Genomic DNA, 21,023 nt, shown 5'->3' on the forward strand with positions numbered 1-21,023 from the left:
CTGCTGACCATAGAGGCCAGGAGGGTTGGAAATGTGCCTGCTTTTGGTTTGCATTCTTCCAGCTCAGTGACTGATTTCATATCAGCTCTTCCATTAAGCTGCATTAGCATTTCTGTATCTGTGCTTTCTTCTCTAGCCTTGCTGCAAGTGAGGGGAAGATGGTACAACATGGGAAGTTCCCTGTGTATGGGTAGAGAACATTTCAGTTAATCAGCTTGTGATGCCCCTGATTCTACCTCTTTACAGGGAGACAGCTCCAAGAACCTTCATACCCTCAGTCCAAGTGAAACAAGATCTCCTGATTGGGGTGGATATTTGTCATTTTGTAATGAAAGAAAAATATTCCAAACTACTTGACTTCTTGGGCTTAGACTCAGCAATAAACCTTTCACAATTACTGGCAGGGTATGCATTGTAGAAGTAACAGGCTTTGTATGTCTATTTATCACCCTTTTTCTGTAGTACACTTTTGTGTGTGTGGCTACACTTCTCAAATCCTTCAAAGCTAAAGAAATCCCTTCATTGCATCACCACATTTCTCTCTTGCTTAACTGGGAGGCAATCATATATGGGCTAAAGAAATGGAGGAAGAGAATAAAGGGTAACTGAGGGTGAAGTCAGTCTTCTCTCTTGGCCAGATTAACACATAAGTGCAGTTGCTACCTGGGCTTTGAAGGATTGCAACAATTCCAGGCACCATTCGCTTAGCTGGCAATGGCACCTGATGTTGGAGAGGTGCAGATAAATCCTAGTTACAAAATGAAGGAGGGTCAAAGACCTTTTAAGTCAATCTATTGTGTCATTTTTTTCAACAGGAAAAAGTAATTGCTGTTATTTTAAGAAAAAATATTGTTCATCAGCCACTCATACCTTTGAATCAAACTCTACCTGATTTTTAATAATTTTGATATCTACTTCCTATCTTCTGAAACTGCCAATCTAGTGATTAGTATGTAGATGTGAAATTCACCAAGTGGGCTCTCCCGTTCCAGGCTTTCAATCCAGGAGATCTGTTGTTGGCATACAGTGACTGTATGCATAGTGAAAACTGCTGTGCCTGCATCCCAGCTGATGCTTCTAGAGTTGGACACTGTTGCAGGGGCTTCATGCCATGGGTTTGACTTTCTTTACCAGAATCAGGTCATCTTCAGCCTGAGGGTGGGTGGAATGCTGGAGAAAAAGGACAAGTCACAGAGGAATTTCTTGTTCTTTATCTCTGCTTCTCCCTTCAGTTTTGCTCCAGACTGCCTTGCACTTTGATACCTAGGGGCTGGAAAGGTGTATCCAGATAGATGCTAAAGCAAGTAACAGACACTGGAAGAAATGAGAAACAAGTTTCCTTAGTAGTCTGATCATCCCTATGGTATCCTGTGCGTGAAAGCTCTTTTGCTATAAATCAGACCCATGCAGATTGCCCACCCTTTCCTGTTCAGGCCTTGCTTGGGCATCCCCAGGAGCAGTGCGCAGGGAGGGCAAGCAATTTTATCTGCTGCAGTTCCCAGCCAGCTGCGATAGAAATGTATGTCCAGACCACCCTGTGCTAATTCAGCAACAAGAAAGTGCAAATCAGCATTTCTCCAAGGCTGCTATGCAGACCAGGGAGGTTAGGAAGGTGCTTTGAATAAACTGTATTTTCTGGGAATTATAGTTAGGGAAAAGTTATTTTTTGGGGGTTCCCAGAGTGTTCAGATATCATTCTTCTGTCTAATATTAGCTTCTAGTGGAAAGATCTGTCTAGCCCAGGTGAGGAAATGCCTCTGAAGATACACCCACCCATCTCTGAGGAGCACAACGGTTTGAAAGGAAGAAAGAAATTGTTCTCTGCAGCTTCCAGAGCAACACCTGGAAGAAACGTCGGTGACCCCCACATCCACTTTGTACTTGAGCAAGTCAGGAGGTCCAGGCAGCAAGGGAATCCTCTACATGAAGATGACCTCTGCCCATATCTTTCTTGCCAAAGGAAACAGGAGGTAGTCACTGTGCCGTAAAACTGCATCCAGCCCTGTGAACAGCCTTCCTGGTACACAGCACTCATTCTAGAGGAGATCGCATTTCCACTGGCAGTGGGCTTTGCCTGCAGAAAGTTTGCTTACTGGAAGGTTGAGAAAAGATTTGGTAATTTTGAGAGGGTGGTGTAAGGACAACATGCATTAATGATGACCCTGAGGCTGAGGAGCAGAACACCATTAGCCCATCAAAAAGAGCAGGCAGTATGTAAGTGACAGTAACATAAGAGAAAAACATCTTTTTATTTCCCTAGTGGTAGTTTGTCATAACAGCTCCTTGCTATACTCTTTTCTTCCAGGATTTATTTTATACCTCTCAAGCCAGAAGAAATACAAGTATATAAGCATACAAGAACTAAATCAGCACAATATAAGAGTTATTAAGTAGAGGAGAAAAAAGCTGAAAAATTAAGCAGTGTTGTAAGGTTTCCTGGAAAGCATCTGATTGTGTGTTTGTACCTATACTTTCTCTAATTTCTGAAAGTACTATACAAGTCTTTGATCCCAGTAACTGCTACTAGAATATAAGACTTTTGTCTGCAGGGGTCCTGCTGTGTTGTAGCTCCAATTCTGAACTGCAGAAAAACACAGATGGAGAGAATATTGAGTGTTTCTATAGACAAAATATTGATATAGTTGCATATTGCATATGATAATCTTCAGAAGCACAGTGCAACCATCCCATACCTCCAGGAACTGGTAATAGTAATATCCATGCAGTGTTGTTGATGACAGTTCTAGTATATGACAACCAACAACCAACATTATGCTGTTCTTTCTTTAAGAACCCCTAATCATGGAGGGATTTTCCAGGCTGTATAGGAAATTTTTGCTTTAGCAGTCTGGCTATTTTCAGCTTGTGTTTTATTCACACATCCTTTGTCAATATTAAGCTCTCCCCAGAGTCTGCTCTCAGCTGAGAACTGAGAACTATCTTACTAAATTCCAAGCTAATCTGAACATTTTGGTAAGAAACTTTAAAAAAAATAATCAAAGATTAAGAAGTGATTTTTTTCTGATTAAAACTCCACTGGGGGGCTGGGAGGAGAGCTTAGAGGTGGAAGTAGCAAGGAGAAATATCAGATCCCCATGATCCTGCCAGTGAGTCTTCACAGTTCCTACATGATCTGCTGGTCACTCTGTATCTAAAACAATGTGGCACATGACTAGGAAAGGTTTACCCTTTCTTGAAAGGTACACTTTAGAGCCCAATATGGTACTGTAAGTGCAAGCATTTACTTTTCATATTTATTATTAGCATCTTTATGGTTGTAAACTCAGACTGATGGGAGAAAGAGGCAACCCCACAGGACAGCATAGCATACCAGAAACCAGCGGGAATTCTTCATTTGCTAAGTGCATTAAAATGACACTTAAAAGATGTACTGTGTTTCCATTCTGTCAATTTTAAGGTTTTCCTTTTTTTTCTGACTTCCTAACCATTTGTGTTGCCAATGTGTAATAGTAAGGAGTAATTCTGACTACTGTGGTGAACTGTGATGGGTAATGCCATGTGTCAGAGGGGAGCTGATCTCATTTCAGATGAGAGATGTAGGCGCCTAATTGCTCAGCACAGGATAACTCAAAAGATTTTTGAATTTTCTTGTGAAGCTGTAGATAAAGAACTGTAGCTGAAAGGGCTTAGCGTTTCCTCTGATCAGGCAGAAGCAAAAGCCACTGAATGTAAAAGCAGGTCATATTTCACCTTTTGTGTTTTTGGATGTTGTGAGACTATGAAGGAAGGCATAGGCAATGGATAGAAATAAAGGGAAAACAGCCATCCACAATGTTGTGCGGTATAGAAAAAAATTGCATGCATCTGATCTGTCACACTTTGAGCTATATACAGGTTCGGAGTATTTCAAGTCACATACCACAGGAAATCTGTCAAGGGGGAGAGGAAAGGCTATGTGCTAGCTGCTAATCCCATGAGCATTTATTACATAGGTTTAGATTGCTATTCTCACAAGTTACGTTTCGTATTCCGTGTAGAATTTCTTAACTCTGAAGTTGAACTAAATGTTGGATCTCAGTGTCGAGGGGTACCTGAGACATTACCCAGAATGTGATATTTCAACAGTGAGACCAAGAAGCGCTCCAACAGACATTCTAGATCTGAACCACATCTTTTAATGGCAACTTTTTGAAGGCATTTCAGCGTTATTACTGCAAGCAAACATCTTCAAAATTTTCCTGATTTACTATTCTATTTTAAGAACAAAGGGATAAATTTTTAGAAGATCAAACAGATAAAAATAGACTGAAAAGACAGCAGATGCTGTTGATTTACTGAAGAAATCAGAACTTTACATTTGGTGGCTATATTGTTTGCTGATACCGCAGTTTTAGTGTCATTAACCTATACCCAAGCAGTACATATTATGAAGCTTTTTTTATCTCTAGTTTCTTATCTCAAGTAAAAACAACTTGGTTTTGAGTTGCTTGGTTTATGTTTACTCATCAGAAACGTTAAGGATGATGATGTCTGAGTTGTATTCACTTAGCTCACATTCTTAATTGTCACGTGAGAGATGGGAAGGGGCCATATGCGTGATACATCTGGGTATAATTCTTCAAGCCTTGGCACAACACAGTATTGACGAAAGACAGGTTGCTTGCCCTAAACTTCAGCATGTAATTATTCAAGCATTCACATAATGCATCTCTTCATCTGCATGAAGTCTGAGCTCTCAGCCAACATAATTATTACTTCATATTGTTCACTACCAATAAAAACTCATATAGCTACAGGGCAAAATTAAATTCTGAATAGAGACTTGCCCCCTCTCTTTTTTCCCCTTTGTTTCCCCACAGTGTTTTCCAAAGCTGTTAGGGCTGAAAAAGGTTAAATACACTTTTTCTTCTTTGTCTCTTAATTCTTTTTATGAACTATCTGAATAGGTTAGTAGAGTACAATGAAAACTGCATCCTCCTTCGCAGAGAGTGAGTGCTGCAGTGCTCTTTATCCAGGAAAGAGGAGCTGAGTTCGAACATCCATAAGGACAGATATTTCACTGGGCATATAGGATTTAGTTTGCTTTATTTTTCCTGTTCATTTCATTATTTCAGGGTATCTGGGTCTAGTTGTTTTTCCCAATGAGCTGTGTCTAAAGTGATCACATCCTTTATCCATCCATCTCTTCCTAATGTGAATTTGCTGCCTATTTTCAATCAAATGTAACTCAAGGCTTCAAGATCCTACAGACATTAACTTCATGTTTTTCTTAAAGACAGCTGATCAAATGGGGGAAAGATGAATTACTAGCTCTCCAGCTTGCAAAAGTGAGCTGCCTGTATTGGTGCTGTAGAGTTTCCCCTCACTCCCAGCCAGGGTGTTCACCCCTGTCAGAAGCTGAGAGAGAACTGCACTGTCCTGTTAGATTCACTACTAACCAGAGATATAAAGGTCATTTGAACAGGACTTCTTTTTGAACATGAAAGCGGGTATTTTAAATTCCCCGCCCCCTGCAAGCAAACAGTGTGACCTAAATCTTAACTGCTTAGTGGATGTTATCTGTTTTGGAGTTGAGGTGTGTATCTGCCAGCACTCATCCATCTACTCTAGAATCACCTCCTCCATTTAAGGCAGCAGGAGCATTGAACAATTGGACTGGGAAATAGTTAGATCCAAAATGCACATTCTTGTATGCTTATACCCTTCCCTATGCTGCACTAGATTGATTTAGCTTGGTGTCAAGATAAATGAGATCCAGACTTGTAATATATATTTGTCCTACCTTTTGTAATATGCTCCCTTCCTCCGCCATTTCTTTATTGATGCTTAGAAAATGCATTTCTTCTAGTCTCTCTATCATACAGTAAATTTTTAATACTAAATTATTTTGACATATTAACAGGGTACTAAGGTCTATCAGACTGAGTTAACCCCTTTGCCTATCAATCCCAGCAAGTGGAAAAAGGTGGTCCTTCGGTCTAAATTACCTGCAGTACCCTTTACTTGAAGACAGGAAAGTTGTTTCCTCTTCTGTTTTTTCTCAGGAAACTAGAATTCATCTATCTCTCCCTGTGACCTAAGCAACATCTTTCCTCCTGGGAAGAGAGGAAAAGCAGAAAGTATCTCCCTTTCAAATTGTTTTTCTCCTATCTTTTTCTGTCCTATTTGTGGCTGATACAGTAACATACTGACCCCATATTATATCCAATGTCAACTCCCAGTCAAATAGAATTAATTCTTTTTTTTTTTTTTTTTTTTTTTTTTTTCAAAAATCAACTCACATATTACAAGTTAAGTGAGCACACAATTTTACATCCCTGGAAGGAGTAGGCATAGCATATTTTTTTGGTTTACTGTGCTAAACATTATTTTGTTTTGGGTGTTTTAAAGAAATGAGAAGCCACTCTGGGACAGTAGTTGCTTTGGGGCTCTAATGATCATTAATATTGGAGAAAGAAGCTTTATCATTTCATCTTGCTAAATGTATTTTACTTCTGTGATATTATTAATTGGTACTTTCTAGTAGTTGTGAGTTAGCTTCATAGTGAAATTTTGTGTAAATGAAAATGTAGCATGCTGGATTAGGTGCTCAGCATTATTATTAAGCTGTGAGTCAGCTTGTCACATCTGAGATAGGATCTTTTTTCACTGCTGGTTTTCTTTCCACTCACCTGCAGTTTTGAGAAAACTGTTAAACAGTCTGTTGCCCAGGTAAAACACTTGTACCACTCACCAGCTCTTTGAGGCCAGGGGTGCCTCACTGATTCAATCAGCTGTAGGACACATGCTCGCTAAAATTTACTGCTTTCTGCTTGGTCACGGGGAAGCTGGTTTTATGCAGCCAGCTGTTTGTGCTGTCCCTGAACGCACACAAACATTTCCTTTAAAATTCTATTTGCCTTTGTGCAGTAGCTGCATGCTCTATTTAAATCCTTTTATTTTTACTTGGCTCCATATGATCGAATATGTACAGGATGTGGCCTTCATACACCACAAGATAAAGGACTCATCAGAGCATGAAGAAACATCCTAGCTACATCTTGTTAAAGAAGTGTGCTTGTGTGCGCACACATTGGTTATGTAACTGTCCTCGATGTGCAGCGCTGCTGCATGCTGCTGGCCTGCCAGGCACCACTTAGGGAAGCACATATACATATTTACAGTCTCACTTGAAGTACAGTATTACGACGATTAGAGGAACAAGTTTGGTAGGTGAAATCAGTGATGTAACTGAAACAAAGGTGCTTACAAGGCTTTCGGCTCAGCATTTGCTGATGGTGTTCTGAAATAAATATTGGCATCTTGTTGCTTTTGAATTAGACCCACAGATGTAATGGTTTCATTTATTTTCCATGGCTTCTACAAGGCTGATGAGGTTGTGAGGTATGAATCCTTATGATTATATGCCTAGAAACAGCCATAACTGAATTAAATTGCTAGAGTTTACTCAGTAAAGTTGCATAATTTAATGCTTATACAAAAACTGAGAACTGAGGCACAATCATTTCATCTTGTAACTCCAACCACAACTGCATTGTCTTCATAATATATGTGTAGAGGTACCAGGCTGGTAATTCACACGTATGGATAAATAGAGCTTCCCTTCACTTTCATTCTCCTAGGGAAACAAAACTGTATTACACTTCAGCAAATTGGGCATAATTCATTCTGTGAGCAAGACGATCATGGAGTTCATGAAAGAAAGGTATATGGATATTTACTTTGATGGTTTTTTTCTTCCACAGAATGATATCACGCCGTTGCATGTTGCATCAAAGAGGGGAAATGCAAATATGGTCAAACTCCTACTTGATCGAGGAGCTAAAATTGATGCCAAAACAAGGGTAAGTTTTAAGTGTGAATGCTGTGAATGACTGTGTGGAATTCTTGCCTCTGACCTGTTAGTTGCTGTACAGCTTAAATCACTCATCTTCCTGGCAGGCTACCATAGCTGCACTGCATTTCTTTTTTATAAAATGGTTGCAATAGGGTGCTAACATTTTACATCTCAAAACAGTGTGTGAAACACCATGTACGGCAAAGATCAGAACCAACAATTTTCCATGTTTTCTGTAGAGCGCTTCGTTAGAAGCTGCTTCTAGCTGCTTGGGGGTAGAAGTGAATGTACAGGAAAACACTAAAAGACAAGAATTCAATCCAGATATTTCAGAATTTGAATGCTAAAAGAATAACTTTGAACTGGAGTGTGTGTTTGCCTTTCATTATCCACAGGGCAGTGTCACAGAGAATGCTGCTGCTGCTGAGCCTCATGCAGCTCAGCCTCCGTCTGACTGGGTGCTTAGCTCTGGTTTGGATTTGCCAGCAAATGTGCTGGGCATAGCGATGGTTTCCATCAGGCTGGCAATTCTGTCCACTGAGTGACTTAGAAGCTCGATACATATGGTTATAGTTGACTGCAGTAGCTAAAACTCAATCAAACTAGTTTAGAGATATTTTATTTACTTATACAGTGGCAAAAAGAGAAGGAAAAAGTTAAATGTTTGGAAGTAAATCTAGACCTAGTGGTGCTGTGGGCTGTCAGGGCAGTCTTTGCAACACACTCCTGTGCACATGAGGTAACCCTTCAGGAGCTGCGCCTGTAACTTCTTTGACAATTGTCATTCTCTTGCAGTATTAGCTTATCATCTTCCATTTTTAATTATTCCACATAATTTCCACCAGAATCATTCTAAGAAAAGCAAAGAAATAACTTAAGAATATTTTTTTCTGCAATTATTACTGTATCTGCAGGTTTCTGTTTGTTTTTTCAGTGTTTCAGCAGCCTCTGAGATTTCCTGCAGTGCTTGTTGAGCACATTGGTATTTTTTATTTCTGTGGCAAATTCAGAAACTGGGTCAATGTATTTTGTCATCTCTTCATTCTCTCCACATGTTTTTCTTTAGTACTTCTATTTTACCTTTAGAAGTCACTCATGATTTCTTTGTAAAATGTTTCTGTTTTTTCTCATTGAGGAATATGGAAGAGATGACTTTTCATGGATACCTTGAGCAGCGGGTGTAATTTCTGGACTGAAATAGCAGCCTCTTACGTGCTACATGGGGGCTGCCAGCCTGAGGGGCGTTAGCCTACCATGTGGTGGGGAGGGTCACATTTTGGTGACATGATAGATGTGTATTTGGTTAGAGCAGGGAGAAAGGGACATGGCAAGGAACTACTTGCTCTTCTCTGTAAGTATTTATATGGCCCACTGCAGCCAAAACGTTAGGAACCACTACTTTAAATAGTTTGAGTCCAACTTATTCTTTACTTTTACTTATGAAAATCCATTATCTACTTCATTTTCTGTATCATAGACTCCAGGGTCAGACATTAGGCTAATTAAGATAACTAAAAATACAGGCTAGGATGGAAACAGGATTCAGGAAGAAGGCAGAAGCATTAACAGCTCCCAAGTCTGGCAGAGCTTCCCAGTGAGGTGAAAGGCAATGGATGAGTGTACTTCACGAAGTGGTGGTTTGTGTTTTCTGGCTTCCCCCAGAGACTGCCTGTTTCCCCAAACACCCATAAATCAAAAGGGATTTGAATAACGTCTCCTGCTTGTGCTGTACGTGTGTCACTCATCCTTGCACTTCTCTGGCATTACCAGAAGCATCATTTTCTGGCAGTTAGTGACTAAGTGGAAGTTTTGCTCCCGGCAGCACTGACTCATCCTGGCAAGGGTTTACCAGCCTGTGGTCTGTGTGGCATGTGCCTCTGCTGAAGAGACTCACTGAACTGAGCAGAGAGCTGCATGGTCGAGAAAAGGGAAGAGCATTGCTGGAGTAGGTCAGGGAGGATTTACAAATCAATAGGAGGAGCAACAGAAGGCTGAGAGTAACGTGGTGCTAGATGGAACAAGGACATTGTGTCTGGAGTGTCTGCTTAGTTCTCATATTCAATAGCAAAGACTAATTGCTGTGAGCTGTTATAACACATGTTCCTGCTAAATCTTCTGTTATTCCTACCTGACCCCATGTTGTTTCCCAAGGCCTAACAACTGAGGTATGTCAACTTCACATTAATTTCATCTTTTAAGCACCTTTTTTTTTTTTTTTTTTTTTTTTTTACCCCTAACGTCCCAGATATAGAATGGCCTTACAAAAACAGAGCATGACAAAAGCTTCAGTCCTATCCTTTTTTAACAGCATCACCACTACTGAACGTATTGAAAGGCAAAGAGCATCCAGGGCTGTCTTTTCTGATATATATATCATCATGCTGTTCAGCTGGACGCCCAGTCAGACTCCAGCCTCGTGGTGTTTTGCAAGGGGCAGCTGCAGGTGCTGAATGCACACCCAACTTGATAAACAATGGGATTTGCACATGAAAATAAGTGAGGCTTCTCTTAACAGATCTATAAATGTGAGACCTCACTTTGTTGGTTTTTTTAAGAGGTTCTAGATAGATTAGAAGAATTTTTTTAGTTGGTTAAAATAATTTTTGTCTTGGACACCATGATTTTATTTAATGCGAATGTTGGTTACAGAACACAAAATACCTCTTTAAAGGTGCATGGCAAAAGTTCTGTACCCATATGAAAGGATAAAAATTATTGAAAATTGTTTGTTCCTTTTCCTCAGAGGTAGAAATTCCTAGGCCTTTGTTTCTCCTGTATCAGATCTGTAATTCATCCTTAAATGAGTATGCAGAAGATACTGTTTTGTATTGTTGACCAAACACTAACAGGGCCAGGATTCACTACTCTGACTCTTAGATGGGACAGATTTAGCAATTCAGCTGTTGTTTTGTGATCTGTTCCTGCAATCCATTCTCTGTATGGGGTACTGGAAATATGCTCCATGTAATGTCTATTTTTATTTTTCACAAACATATTCATTTTATAGATAAATTCACCTAAAGCCTTTCCCGAGTATTAAATAAGTTGGGGTAATGATTTCTTTTCCTTAGTAATTTCCATGAGTATTTGCATTTGCTGTTGGCAGATGGTCCTGGAAACTGCAATGTTGAAATACTGTGCAAAAGGTTAATGTGAAGGGCTAAATCCTTATCCTGTTTAAGTTATTGTAAAAGTCAATGATGGTCTCCTGATTTCTCTGTGTTCATTAGACTAAGATTTGATGAGCACGAAAAACAGTGTTGCACACCTGTAAACTGCAGTTAGGAGTTGAGATAATGTATAAGCGTATGAGATTTTTTTCCAAAAAAGATCTTAAAACTCTTTTGAGGCTCAGCCATCTCTCTTTTTTTTTTTTTTTTTTTTTTTTTAGTTCAGGCTTGGGTTCCATTGTTTATTTTAACCAGCTGTTTATCTTCTCTCTGTCCTTTTACTGTGCAAGATGTCTAGCAGCTGGTACTTGGGCCTTTGTACTGAATCCTTAAGGTTGCTCCTCAAGAACTGTGCACTGCTTTTGTCCATCCAGGGCAGATTTTATCATTCAGGTTTTTGACTAACGTTCTAAGCAAAGAGTTATTAATGCCTCATGTAGCATGTTTACTGAATGTTGCCCTAATTACGTTTTTTCTGTCTTCCAGAAAAGACTTTGAAAAATAAAGTTTAATTAGAGAGGTCGATTAAATTACCTTGATTTGCTTTGGCTGTCTAACAGTGTATATGCCAAGGTGAATTTGTGTCTGAAGCAGGCAGCCAGCAAGTTCTAACCTGGATTAACAATAAGTGTTTATAATCTTTATTCTACTGATTTTGCAGCTAAATAACAGGCCAGCATTCACATCTGCATGAAAATGTGTGGAGTATGCTCTTTTAAGATACATCAGATGATGCATAAACAGCTCCAGAAAAACTACATGTATTAAGATATAAAATAACTACAAGAATAACACTCACTTGGCACTCTTAAGTGCATTTAGCTTGTGCAGGAAGAGGAAACTTCATTTGTTGCCCTCTTGTACTGAAGGGGCAGTTTGCAATAGTGTCAGTGAAGTGAAGAATTCAGGAGACTTAGAGCATGGAGGAGCCATGAGATACAGAGCCCTGCTAGGCTGAAGCACATGCAGGGAGACTCGCTAAACCGCAATGGGGCTGATAAACCCTGGAGGCAGCAGGAACTGCTCCCCTGGTGAAACATGCCTCCTACCTCTGGCTCAGGGGAGTGGAGTGCCTGTTGCACTCCTGCCAGGGCTATGGGCCGGCTCTGGGATTTGGCTCAAAGCATGACAAGCTTTTGCTGGGTATTTACATCACAGCTGAGTTTTTACCAAGTGCTGTGCTTAATTTCATCGTTCATAGACTCGTTGGAAGCTGATGCTCACTGATGTGAGAGTTGTGGTACTGAGGCTAGTGTGGATTTGGGGTACAGCCCAGAGGATCCCATTATGTGAGAGAAATTCTGCGTTAGTGTTGACAGGGAAGGGGTAGCCAGGGAGCACAGGGAGGCTGGTCTGTCCCTTAGAGCCACATGTGGTGGCAGGGAAACACTGCAGCAGGGAGGCTCAACTGCCCGCACCATCATTGTTAATCTCAAGCCAGTTGTGACCCCAGTGCAACATGATCAGAGAGCTACACAGTTATCTGAATCACAACAGGGACCAGAAACAATGCTGAAATCTCGTTTATTTGTGTGTGTCTGTGTGTGTGTTTTAAATAAAAGCTAAAGAAAGAGCAGCAGCCCCAGAGATGGGTGTGCAATGCTATGGCAAGCTTGTGCCCAAGCAGAACTCCTGTTGTCTTCCTGGCTTTGCTGGAACTGCTCTTAGGCTCTCTGGAGGGATAGATAATACAGATGATATGATTTATCATGTCAGTGCATACTTAGAGAGTCCTTAATCTGCAGATTATTGTCATAATCGTTTGTAATGGTTTTTCTGAGCCATTGCAGACTATCATATTAAGGCAAGTTTGCTTCCTAATACATGTAATGTATTTTACACTTCACATCCTATGGTCTATATAAACAGTAAATAAGCAAGTAGAAAATCTCCTGAAAAAATCAGTGAAGTCTTGCTGAGTTCAGAGCAGTCACTTTTAATCTCAGATTCTCTTTTTTTAAACAAAATCTTTCTTTGATCTGTGTTTCAGATTGCCTCAGCACTTGTTTTACATGCTTTTAGTGCCATATAGCAATTAACCAAGCCAGCTGAATAGATGGTGTCTTTTCAGTATAAAAATAAAAAATCAAAAATCTCTGCAGCTAAATGAGCTGTCTTCAAGTGTATTTGCTTTTTACAGTGGGAGTCCTGACATCATCTTAACAATAGATCAGCTGTCCCGGTAACCACCTACATTGCATTGCAATGTTGCGTCATGCCATGTGATGCATCTGGTGGTAGTGACCACTCTGTGGATTAGAATGAGCTCTAACTAGCCAAGCATGACTGCCTGCCGCCTCCTGTGCTGCAGGAACCTTGTCAGCCATAGGTGTAGGCTGGGGGGTTGGGAGAGGTCGGAGTGCAGGGTACAGGCACTGTGAGGACTGGGGCACTGTGCTCAGGGGAGCACTGAAGTAGTTTGTAAGGTTGTAATCTAGTGCATGATCAAGTGTGTCGCACTCTGTGAGCTTGGTATGCGCCACTCATGATACATTGGTGAAATGAGGGAGGGGGCATAAAATCTGGAAAGTGTTCTCTAATTTAAAATTTTGTGCCTGATCTCCTTGAGTATGTTTCTTTGATGTGCCTGGAGAACATGATAATTATAGGAAATAAAAAGAACGAACGATCTAATGTACATGATCTTCAGCTTCTACCTACAGGTCTCTAGTTACCTAGCTTTGCTGTTTTTTGTTTTCTTTCCCATATGGTTTGTTTGTTGTTTTTTGGGGTTTTTTGCTTGTTTGGTTTGGTTTGGGTTTTTTTTGTGGTGATATTTTTACGTTACTTGTTTGCGTCCCGCTCAGTACTTGATGTGCCCTTGCCTGTGGAAACTACTCGTATGGAAAATAAGTGTTACCTTTTTAAACATTTGTGAAGCTACAGCAAAATATTTGCAACTCAGCTGATAAATGTGCCATTCATGGGTTTTCATATCTTTTCTTTTTGTCTTTACTTATATGTTTTGAGCAATACATCTTTATTTGGTGTAGTATCTTTTTAACAAGATGCCCTTCCATGTACTTCATGGGCTGAAGTAACAGAAAACAGAAATGACAATAGCATCAGCTCTGGAGAAGCTAGTAAGAACATAGTGGGCCAAATTATGTTTATCTTGCATGAACAAATGACTCCCTGAGTCCTGATCAAGTTAAGTCTGAACGAAAATCTCTTCATTTATGTCAAAAACATATGCCTTAAATGGAAGACCATGCACAATGAGAGCCATAAAAGTTTTAGATGAGACTAGCAGAAAAAGTTAATCACAACAATTTTGGTTTGCTATCTTTCATAGGCTTGTTAGAAGAGGGCAATAAAGTAGAAGCAGCACAATGTAAAGCTCTCTGAATTGCTACTTCCCTCTTCCCAGCTGCCCTCTACACTTTGCAGGCCCTAAGCTGATGTTCTAGTAGAGGGTACTGGTTTAGGAATTAGCAAGAAAGAATTTTATAATTATGCATGGAAAATACATCTAAGGAGGTATCTTGATAGTACTTACTACCACACAGAGACAGACAGAGAGGGTGTGTATGTGCATGAGTTGGTGAGCGCAGGATGTGTGACAAGGCATTTTAGACAATCCTTTTTATAAAAATGATGTGACATACATATTTTAGACAATACAACATATGTGTTTATAAGAGTGCTGGAAGACACTGGAAAAAAGGCCCCTTTCTTTATGAGCTGTGTTTAGAAAACTAATAAATATTTATCTACCTTCTTTATTAATTTCAATGTTTCTTATAAAGGCTTCTCTTTTGACATATTTAGTGAAAATACAATATTGTTTCTGTGTGACAGTATCTCCTGCATATTTGTTTTGCTTGTAACAAATCACGTTTGCTCTTACTAATTCTGAAAACATTCGGTTTTCTTCCTTATTTTCTTTAATCTATGACATTACTATTTCTAACAAGCTCTATGTCATACACCATTGAAAAACTGCATGTGACTTTACTGACAGTTACTAAAGGCATATGTGCTATCTTTCATCATAGCGCTCATGTACAGCAGGTTACTTGAGCACTGTAAACATGCTACAGGTCAAAGAATAATTAAATCAGTTTGGAATAACTCTTGTTAATGTTAAAAAGAGTCTTCCTCTTATTTAAGGAATGTATTTCTAATATGATGATACTACTACAAAAAAGAGGTATTGACTTTATGCCTTGACTCTAGATCCATCACTCAGCTGGAAGTCACACAAGTCCAGTCTACGTGACAAGAGAAAGAAGTGAATCCAATATGCTTTCGTCACCTGGGTTTAAGACATTTTTCTCGTCTGCTAGAAACCTGTCAAAATCAGTGTAATAAAAAAAGCCTAAGTAGGAAAGATTTTGATTTTTTTTTCCTCTCAGACAAAAGGACTGTCCCTTGATTTTGATGCATACTGACAAATTGAAGGCCCGGTTTTCTCAAAGGCGTGCAGGCAAAGTATCTGAAGTGCAATCTCATCTTTTTTTCGTATGTGCATTTACCACTTTACTGCATGTACAGTGAGGGCCTGGAGGTGGCCCACTGCACGAGCACCAGTTTAATAAGACTATTTACATGTTTAGAAAATCAGAGCAAAAACATACGCTGTCCATTTGAATAAACAGGTTCAGCTCTTCAGTTGTGTAAGAGGAGCATCCTGCTGGATGAATTAGTTCCTTGGGAAGTCATAGGTCTTTATAAAAGCGCACAAGATTTTACTGTGTCTGAAACTAATCAATTGTAATGCTTGTGTCCCACAGGATGGGCTGACACCCCTCCACTGTGGAGCAAGAAGTGGTCATGAACAGGTTGTAGAAATGCTGCTGGATCGTGGTGCTCCTATTCTTTCCAAAACCAAGGTAACTGAGTACTGTTTTCTGCTGGGATAATCCTTATAGTTTGTTTGGTTTGTTTTTTGTTTTTTTTTTTTTTTGGGGGGGGGTATGTAATTCTGCATGTCTCATATATTTAAGGGTTTGACAATAATTTTCCTATTTCATAGCTATTTAAAGTAACTGTGTGGGAGATCTCCAAAGTGAATGCCGTATGTAGAGCACGTCTGCGTATGTAAAATGTGTTAAATCAAGATGCACAAGAAAAGGTTTATGTGCCAACCAAAAAGGCATGTATGGTAACCCTATCCTTCACAATTTCAGTAGCTGAAAATCTCTGTATCTATCCTGGAATAAATACACAGTGATTATAATTTATCTTCAGCTTGCACCAAATTACCCTGAGGCTAGAGTAGAGACAGAGATAAAAATAGAGCCATGTCTCTTTGCAGAGACAGCTCATATTTCCTTAGGACTTCGCCTGATTACTAGTTTCTCCACTTTCTATTTCTCTACAGTTTATCATACAAAATTCTTCGTGAGAATTTCAAATCACCAGTGCCAGGGTTCACAGATTGCTGTAGGCCTAAGGGTTGGCATTAAAGCATGCACCTGCCAGAACTCTTCTGGTGGTGGTCTCTGCTCTGCCGTTATGCTGATTTTAATCTCAGTGCAGCAGCCTGCTTTGTAGCACCACTACGTTCTCATTCAGGGTTGACATTTGGGTTGTGCAGTTTGTGGAGCTTCTTTCCCAGGATAACCTTTCACTACATGTTTTCTCTTAGTCTGCAAGCAATATATTTCCAACAACAGTTTTTGTTTCCTTCTAGTATTTCTTTTCTCTCTATTGTCATCCTGTCCTATTCTGTCTCAGTATGCTTCTATATTCTGCTTTTCTCCTCCCTCTTCTCTGTTTTTTTGTCCCCCTTATTGGAATATATTTAGCTTTTGTTTGGGGAGGTTGGCACCAGCTTTCCTCTGCTCAGTGAGTCACCGGCAAGTGCTGTCATGGGTAATCTGACAGACAGAATCCACCCATCCTCTGCATGTGGAGTTTCCATGGACTCCCACAGCCCTGACTTGCAAACTTTACGAGCAGGGGGAGACAGCAAAGGGCTGCCTAGGGCCCCTTGGGTGCATCTCCGCACCGTTGCCACTCTCAGAGCCTAGAGCTCATACTCCAAGGAGTAAGACTCTTTCACACTCTCTGGTAGCTCAGTTAATTACTTAAAAGAAAAAAAATGTCAACCCCAATGCTTTGGTTTCCACCATCATAAATTAGAGCCTGTCCTGAGGTATTACGTTTCTTTGTCTCATGGATTTTGTATTGTCAGGTGTTACCCCTAAACTTAACCTGCTTTCAAGGCCTGTAGGTTATGAATTTGTTCCTTTTCCTGAGGAGGTTCACATGCCTGGCCCACAGTTCACTAGCCAAAATCAGGCAGATGAGAACAGGAGATACTGGGTTTGAAACGGCCCAAGGTTGAAAGACTTGGACATTGAACTGCAGAGGCTTATATAAACATATTCTGCAAAATGGGAGACTCAGTGCTGAAAAAGCGAAAACTGTTTTGTGTTAAAAATTGAACAGAAGAATGCAGCGCTTCCTGAGTTTCCCTCAGATGTGTTAATTCTACCATTTTCAGAAGGTGAGCTAAGAAGTAGTGGTGCCTCTGAATGACATAAATGAATTCATCCATTTGGCACTAAACTGTAATACTGTCCTCTGCAAAATAAGTGGCTTCATTCTCTTCAAATTAAGTCATATATTATTGGATATAGGGCATATCTTTGAAAGAATTTGAACTTCATAAAGTTTTGTCACATCATGTAAAACTCTTCCAGAAGAATAACCGGACCACAGTTTGATAGCTGTTTCCTGCTAGAGATTGTGTACTGTAGTGCTGACCCTTGTTCACTCTGGAATAACCTTAGGCTTATTTTCAGGGGAGGCAATGACCTCATGGATTATCTGGGGTTTTCTACAAGCAAAAGGAGAACCAGATTCTAGTCCTAAGTGTGCCAATGATTTTCAGTGTGAGAAATGACATGTCTGTGTAGCTATGTTCATCTCTTTTTAATTACTGTTTTTCTAGGCTTGTTTGGCTCTCCTCCTTTTTTCTTCTTTTCTTTTTTCGACACACACCCCCCCCCCCAAGTTAATGGCACTTTCTCCAACTGAAGTCCTTTGACACAGCTACAGAATAAGCTATGTATCACTGATAATTTTATATTTGCCCAGTCAGGCATTTGATACTCTATTTCATCTCTGTGGTCCTCTTCTGTTTTTTATTTTAAGGTATCATGTGACTGTCAACATCTTTGATTAATCTTGAACTTCTTCACCTTTAATATTTGCTTGGCAATCTTAATAAAAACAATAAAATATAACTGTTTATATAGTGGCTCCATCGTGAAGTGCTAAATCACTTCTTACGGTCATTGGTGGATTGTTTCTCAAAACATGAATATGACACAGCAGAATGTTTGTCAAGTGTAATTTTTTGGTGTCAAAAGTGGAAAGACAAAGGCATTGAAATATTAACTTGTTTGTGTAAGATTGCAGAGCATCTTCTATGACAGAATTAAGAGCAAGCTTGGTTTAGGTCAGAGCAAAAGACAATATTCCAATGATATTTTGTCTTCATCAACTTCTTTAGCATCCGTTCCTGTCTCTTTCACTTCTATGTAAACTCTGGCTAGTTTCTGTACTTTTCTTATCCATGACAGAATTTTGTCAAGCATCTTGCTGATTTTCACAGATTGACGTGTGACTCCTCTCCTTCTTCCCTTCTTTTCCAGCAACATCAGCTTCTTTTGTACAAGTGTGCCCTATAAGGGAGTCCCATGTTAACTTCTCAATTTCTTACTCCATTAATAAGTGTGGTTTATTGGCTGTTACTGTGAAGAATGACAGTTTTCACCTGAAGGTTCTTTCTCATAAAAATGGATCAGCACAGTATAAAGTTTCATGATTTTTACTATCACCTAAAAAAGCATCATCAGTTACAAACTGTTATCATGAGGGCTCGGTGACTGAGGGAAATTAATCTTTTTTATTATTATTATTCTGTTTAGCTATACCAGAAGGCAGTGAAAACATTTAAAATGCATTGCTAGTGTCAAGCTTTCATGCAGATAATTGCTGTAGTAGTCTTTGGGAATGGGAGAGAGGCTTATCCAAGCCAACATAAATCACAAGTGAGATGCCCATGAGATAATCTTACTTGAAAGATATAACTGTGTCCAAGAATGTCTGCTTCTCAGCACTGAATGTAAACTCTTCAAATTCTGAAAGTATTAACGTGTTTGCTTTCATCCTTCTTCCATGTCACTTTTAGAAATTACTTCACTGTGTATTTCCACCTTTACGTTTGTCATTAATGTTACGATATGGCCATGGGAAGGAAGAAGAAAGAAATCATCTGTTTCAGAGAGCCCGAGATCTCAGCTGGCTCTACGTTGCTACTTTGCTTTTGCGAACTGTGGTCACATGAGGGCACTGCATCTGCGAGCAAAAGCTTCAGTTTCCTCATGATGGCAAACACAGTGTACTGTCGGTCATTTATAGATTAGATACTGTTGTGTGTTACCAGAATAGCTCCTGCACTTGAATCTAATTTTAGCATTAGAAGGACAAAGCAAGTAAAAAACAAACCAAAACAAAACCAAACCAAAGGAATACAAATGGAAGAAGGTGTGTCGAGGTTTGTCTAAAGAGCTCATGTATCTCTGCTAACAAGACCTCTTTAATTCTGGCATTTTTTTCAAACTTTTATCACGAAATAGGGTCAGTCCTTCAAAGTTCTGACAATTTTCTCTCTTGTTTTTACTCTGGAAGTGTAATATATGTTGTCAGCTTGTTGATTAACTATTGTAAGCAGTGCAAGAAACAATCCTTGACACAGGTTTTATTCCTAAACGTGAATGTCTCTCAGGAGTTTCCCTGATGAAACAGAGCTTTACCACTCTGCTGGTAGGTCACATCATGGTGGTCTCATTCAGGTTTTTTCAACCTTGTTGCACTTGAAACTTTTGCTGCTGTGTTCATGTTGGCTGGGAAGAATGAATGGTCTCCACAGGTGTCTAATGTGGTGCAAGGTGTGTGTACAACCCAAATTCAGGAAAACACTAGAGGAGGGGTGAGGGAAGCTTGTAGTGATTACTGAGAGATGCTCTGTCATGTTTGGTATATGCAGTCTACATTAGAGTGATGAGTTTAATGCAGCTACTAAACCCAGCAATTTCCTGGTTAGGGTATTAAAAATTGACACAGTGCTGTTCTTCACATAACTTGTCTAACTTGAGCAATTTATCTGAGTTATGCTGGCTGAAATAAGCTATGTGTAGAGCATTGCTGGTATTGGCATGACTGGGTTTTTTAAATGTAGAGCTGCCTACAAACTCTAACTGAACAAGCTCCAAATCCCACATGGCTTTTGCTAGAATAAGAGCCCTCGTTGTTACACTGAAGGTGTTAGGTTTATTTTGTGTGCTCTCGGGGCTTGTAAAATTCATCATGCAACAAATGCTTTAAGAACAACGTAAGGAGTTCAATTTCTCTGAGCATCCTATAACCCATCCGTGCTGGGTCTTTTTGTTCACAGAATGGTTTGTCTCCGTTGCACATGGCAACACAAGGAGATCATCTAAACTGTGTTCAGCTTCTGATTCAGCACAACGTGCCTGTAGATGACGTCACTAATGACTATCTGACTGCGCTGCATGTTGCCGCCCACTGTGGCCACTACAAAGTTGCCAAGGTTCTCTTGGACAAGAAAGCTAATCCTAATGCCAAAGCACTGGTGAGTACACAGCGGGTTACTATTCACAGCTAAGCATTCTTCCAAAGTTGCAGTGAGACTTATTTGAGAGTTATTTTCTGCCTGCTGATCATTGACAGTGAGGAAATGTTGTATTACTACAGCCCAGGACAGGATGCTTGGGGTTCAAAGTATGAATAATGTATCATGCAATCAGAGCAGACCTTTGTTTATGGATGGTCAACAGTGATTTATGAATTTCTAGTGTAACTAAGGCACTTTTGCCTTCTGGTAGCTTGCTATGATTCTGGATAGATGAAGCAGATGCAGATATAACTGCTGTAGTTTTTGGTATGTAGAGAATTCTAATTTTCTAAATGTTTGTAAAGAGAAAATAATCAGCAATGCTTAAAACAGAATTTTTATTAGCTCTCAAAGATGCAAAGCAGTAAAAAGTAGGAATGAGTTACATAATGAATATCTG

The 21,023-nt window shown here is 39.7% G+C and overlaps 1 protein-coding gene across 18 annotated transcripts in view; it reads left to right on the plus strand.

The window, feature by feature from the left end:
• The window catches only part of ANK3 (ankyrin 3), a 374,228-nt gene that overhangs the window by 241,921 nt on the left and 111,284 nt on the right, over nt 1-21,023 (plus strand). For all 18 annotated transcript variants that reach the window (XM_056352830.1, XM_056352835.1, XM_056352839.1 and 15 more), the window contains 3 exons: nt 7,707-7,805; nt 15,705-15,803; nt 20,384-20,581. In XM_056352830.1, the coding sequence (XP_056208805.1) occupies nt 7,707-7,805; nt 15,705-15,803; nt 20,384-20,581 (396 nt within the window). The remainder of the gene's footprint in view (nt 1-7,706; nt 7,806-15,704; nt 15,804-20,383; nt 20,582-21,023) is intronic.

The sequence above is a fragment of the Falco biarmicus genome, chromosome 9, assembly GCF_023638135.1.
Source record: "Falco biarmicus isolate bFalBia1 chromosome 9, bFalBia1.pri, whole genome shotgun sequence".
NCBI classification, from domain to species: Eukaryota; Metazoa; Chordata; class Aves; order Falconiformes; family Falconidae; genus Falco; species Falco biarmicus.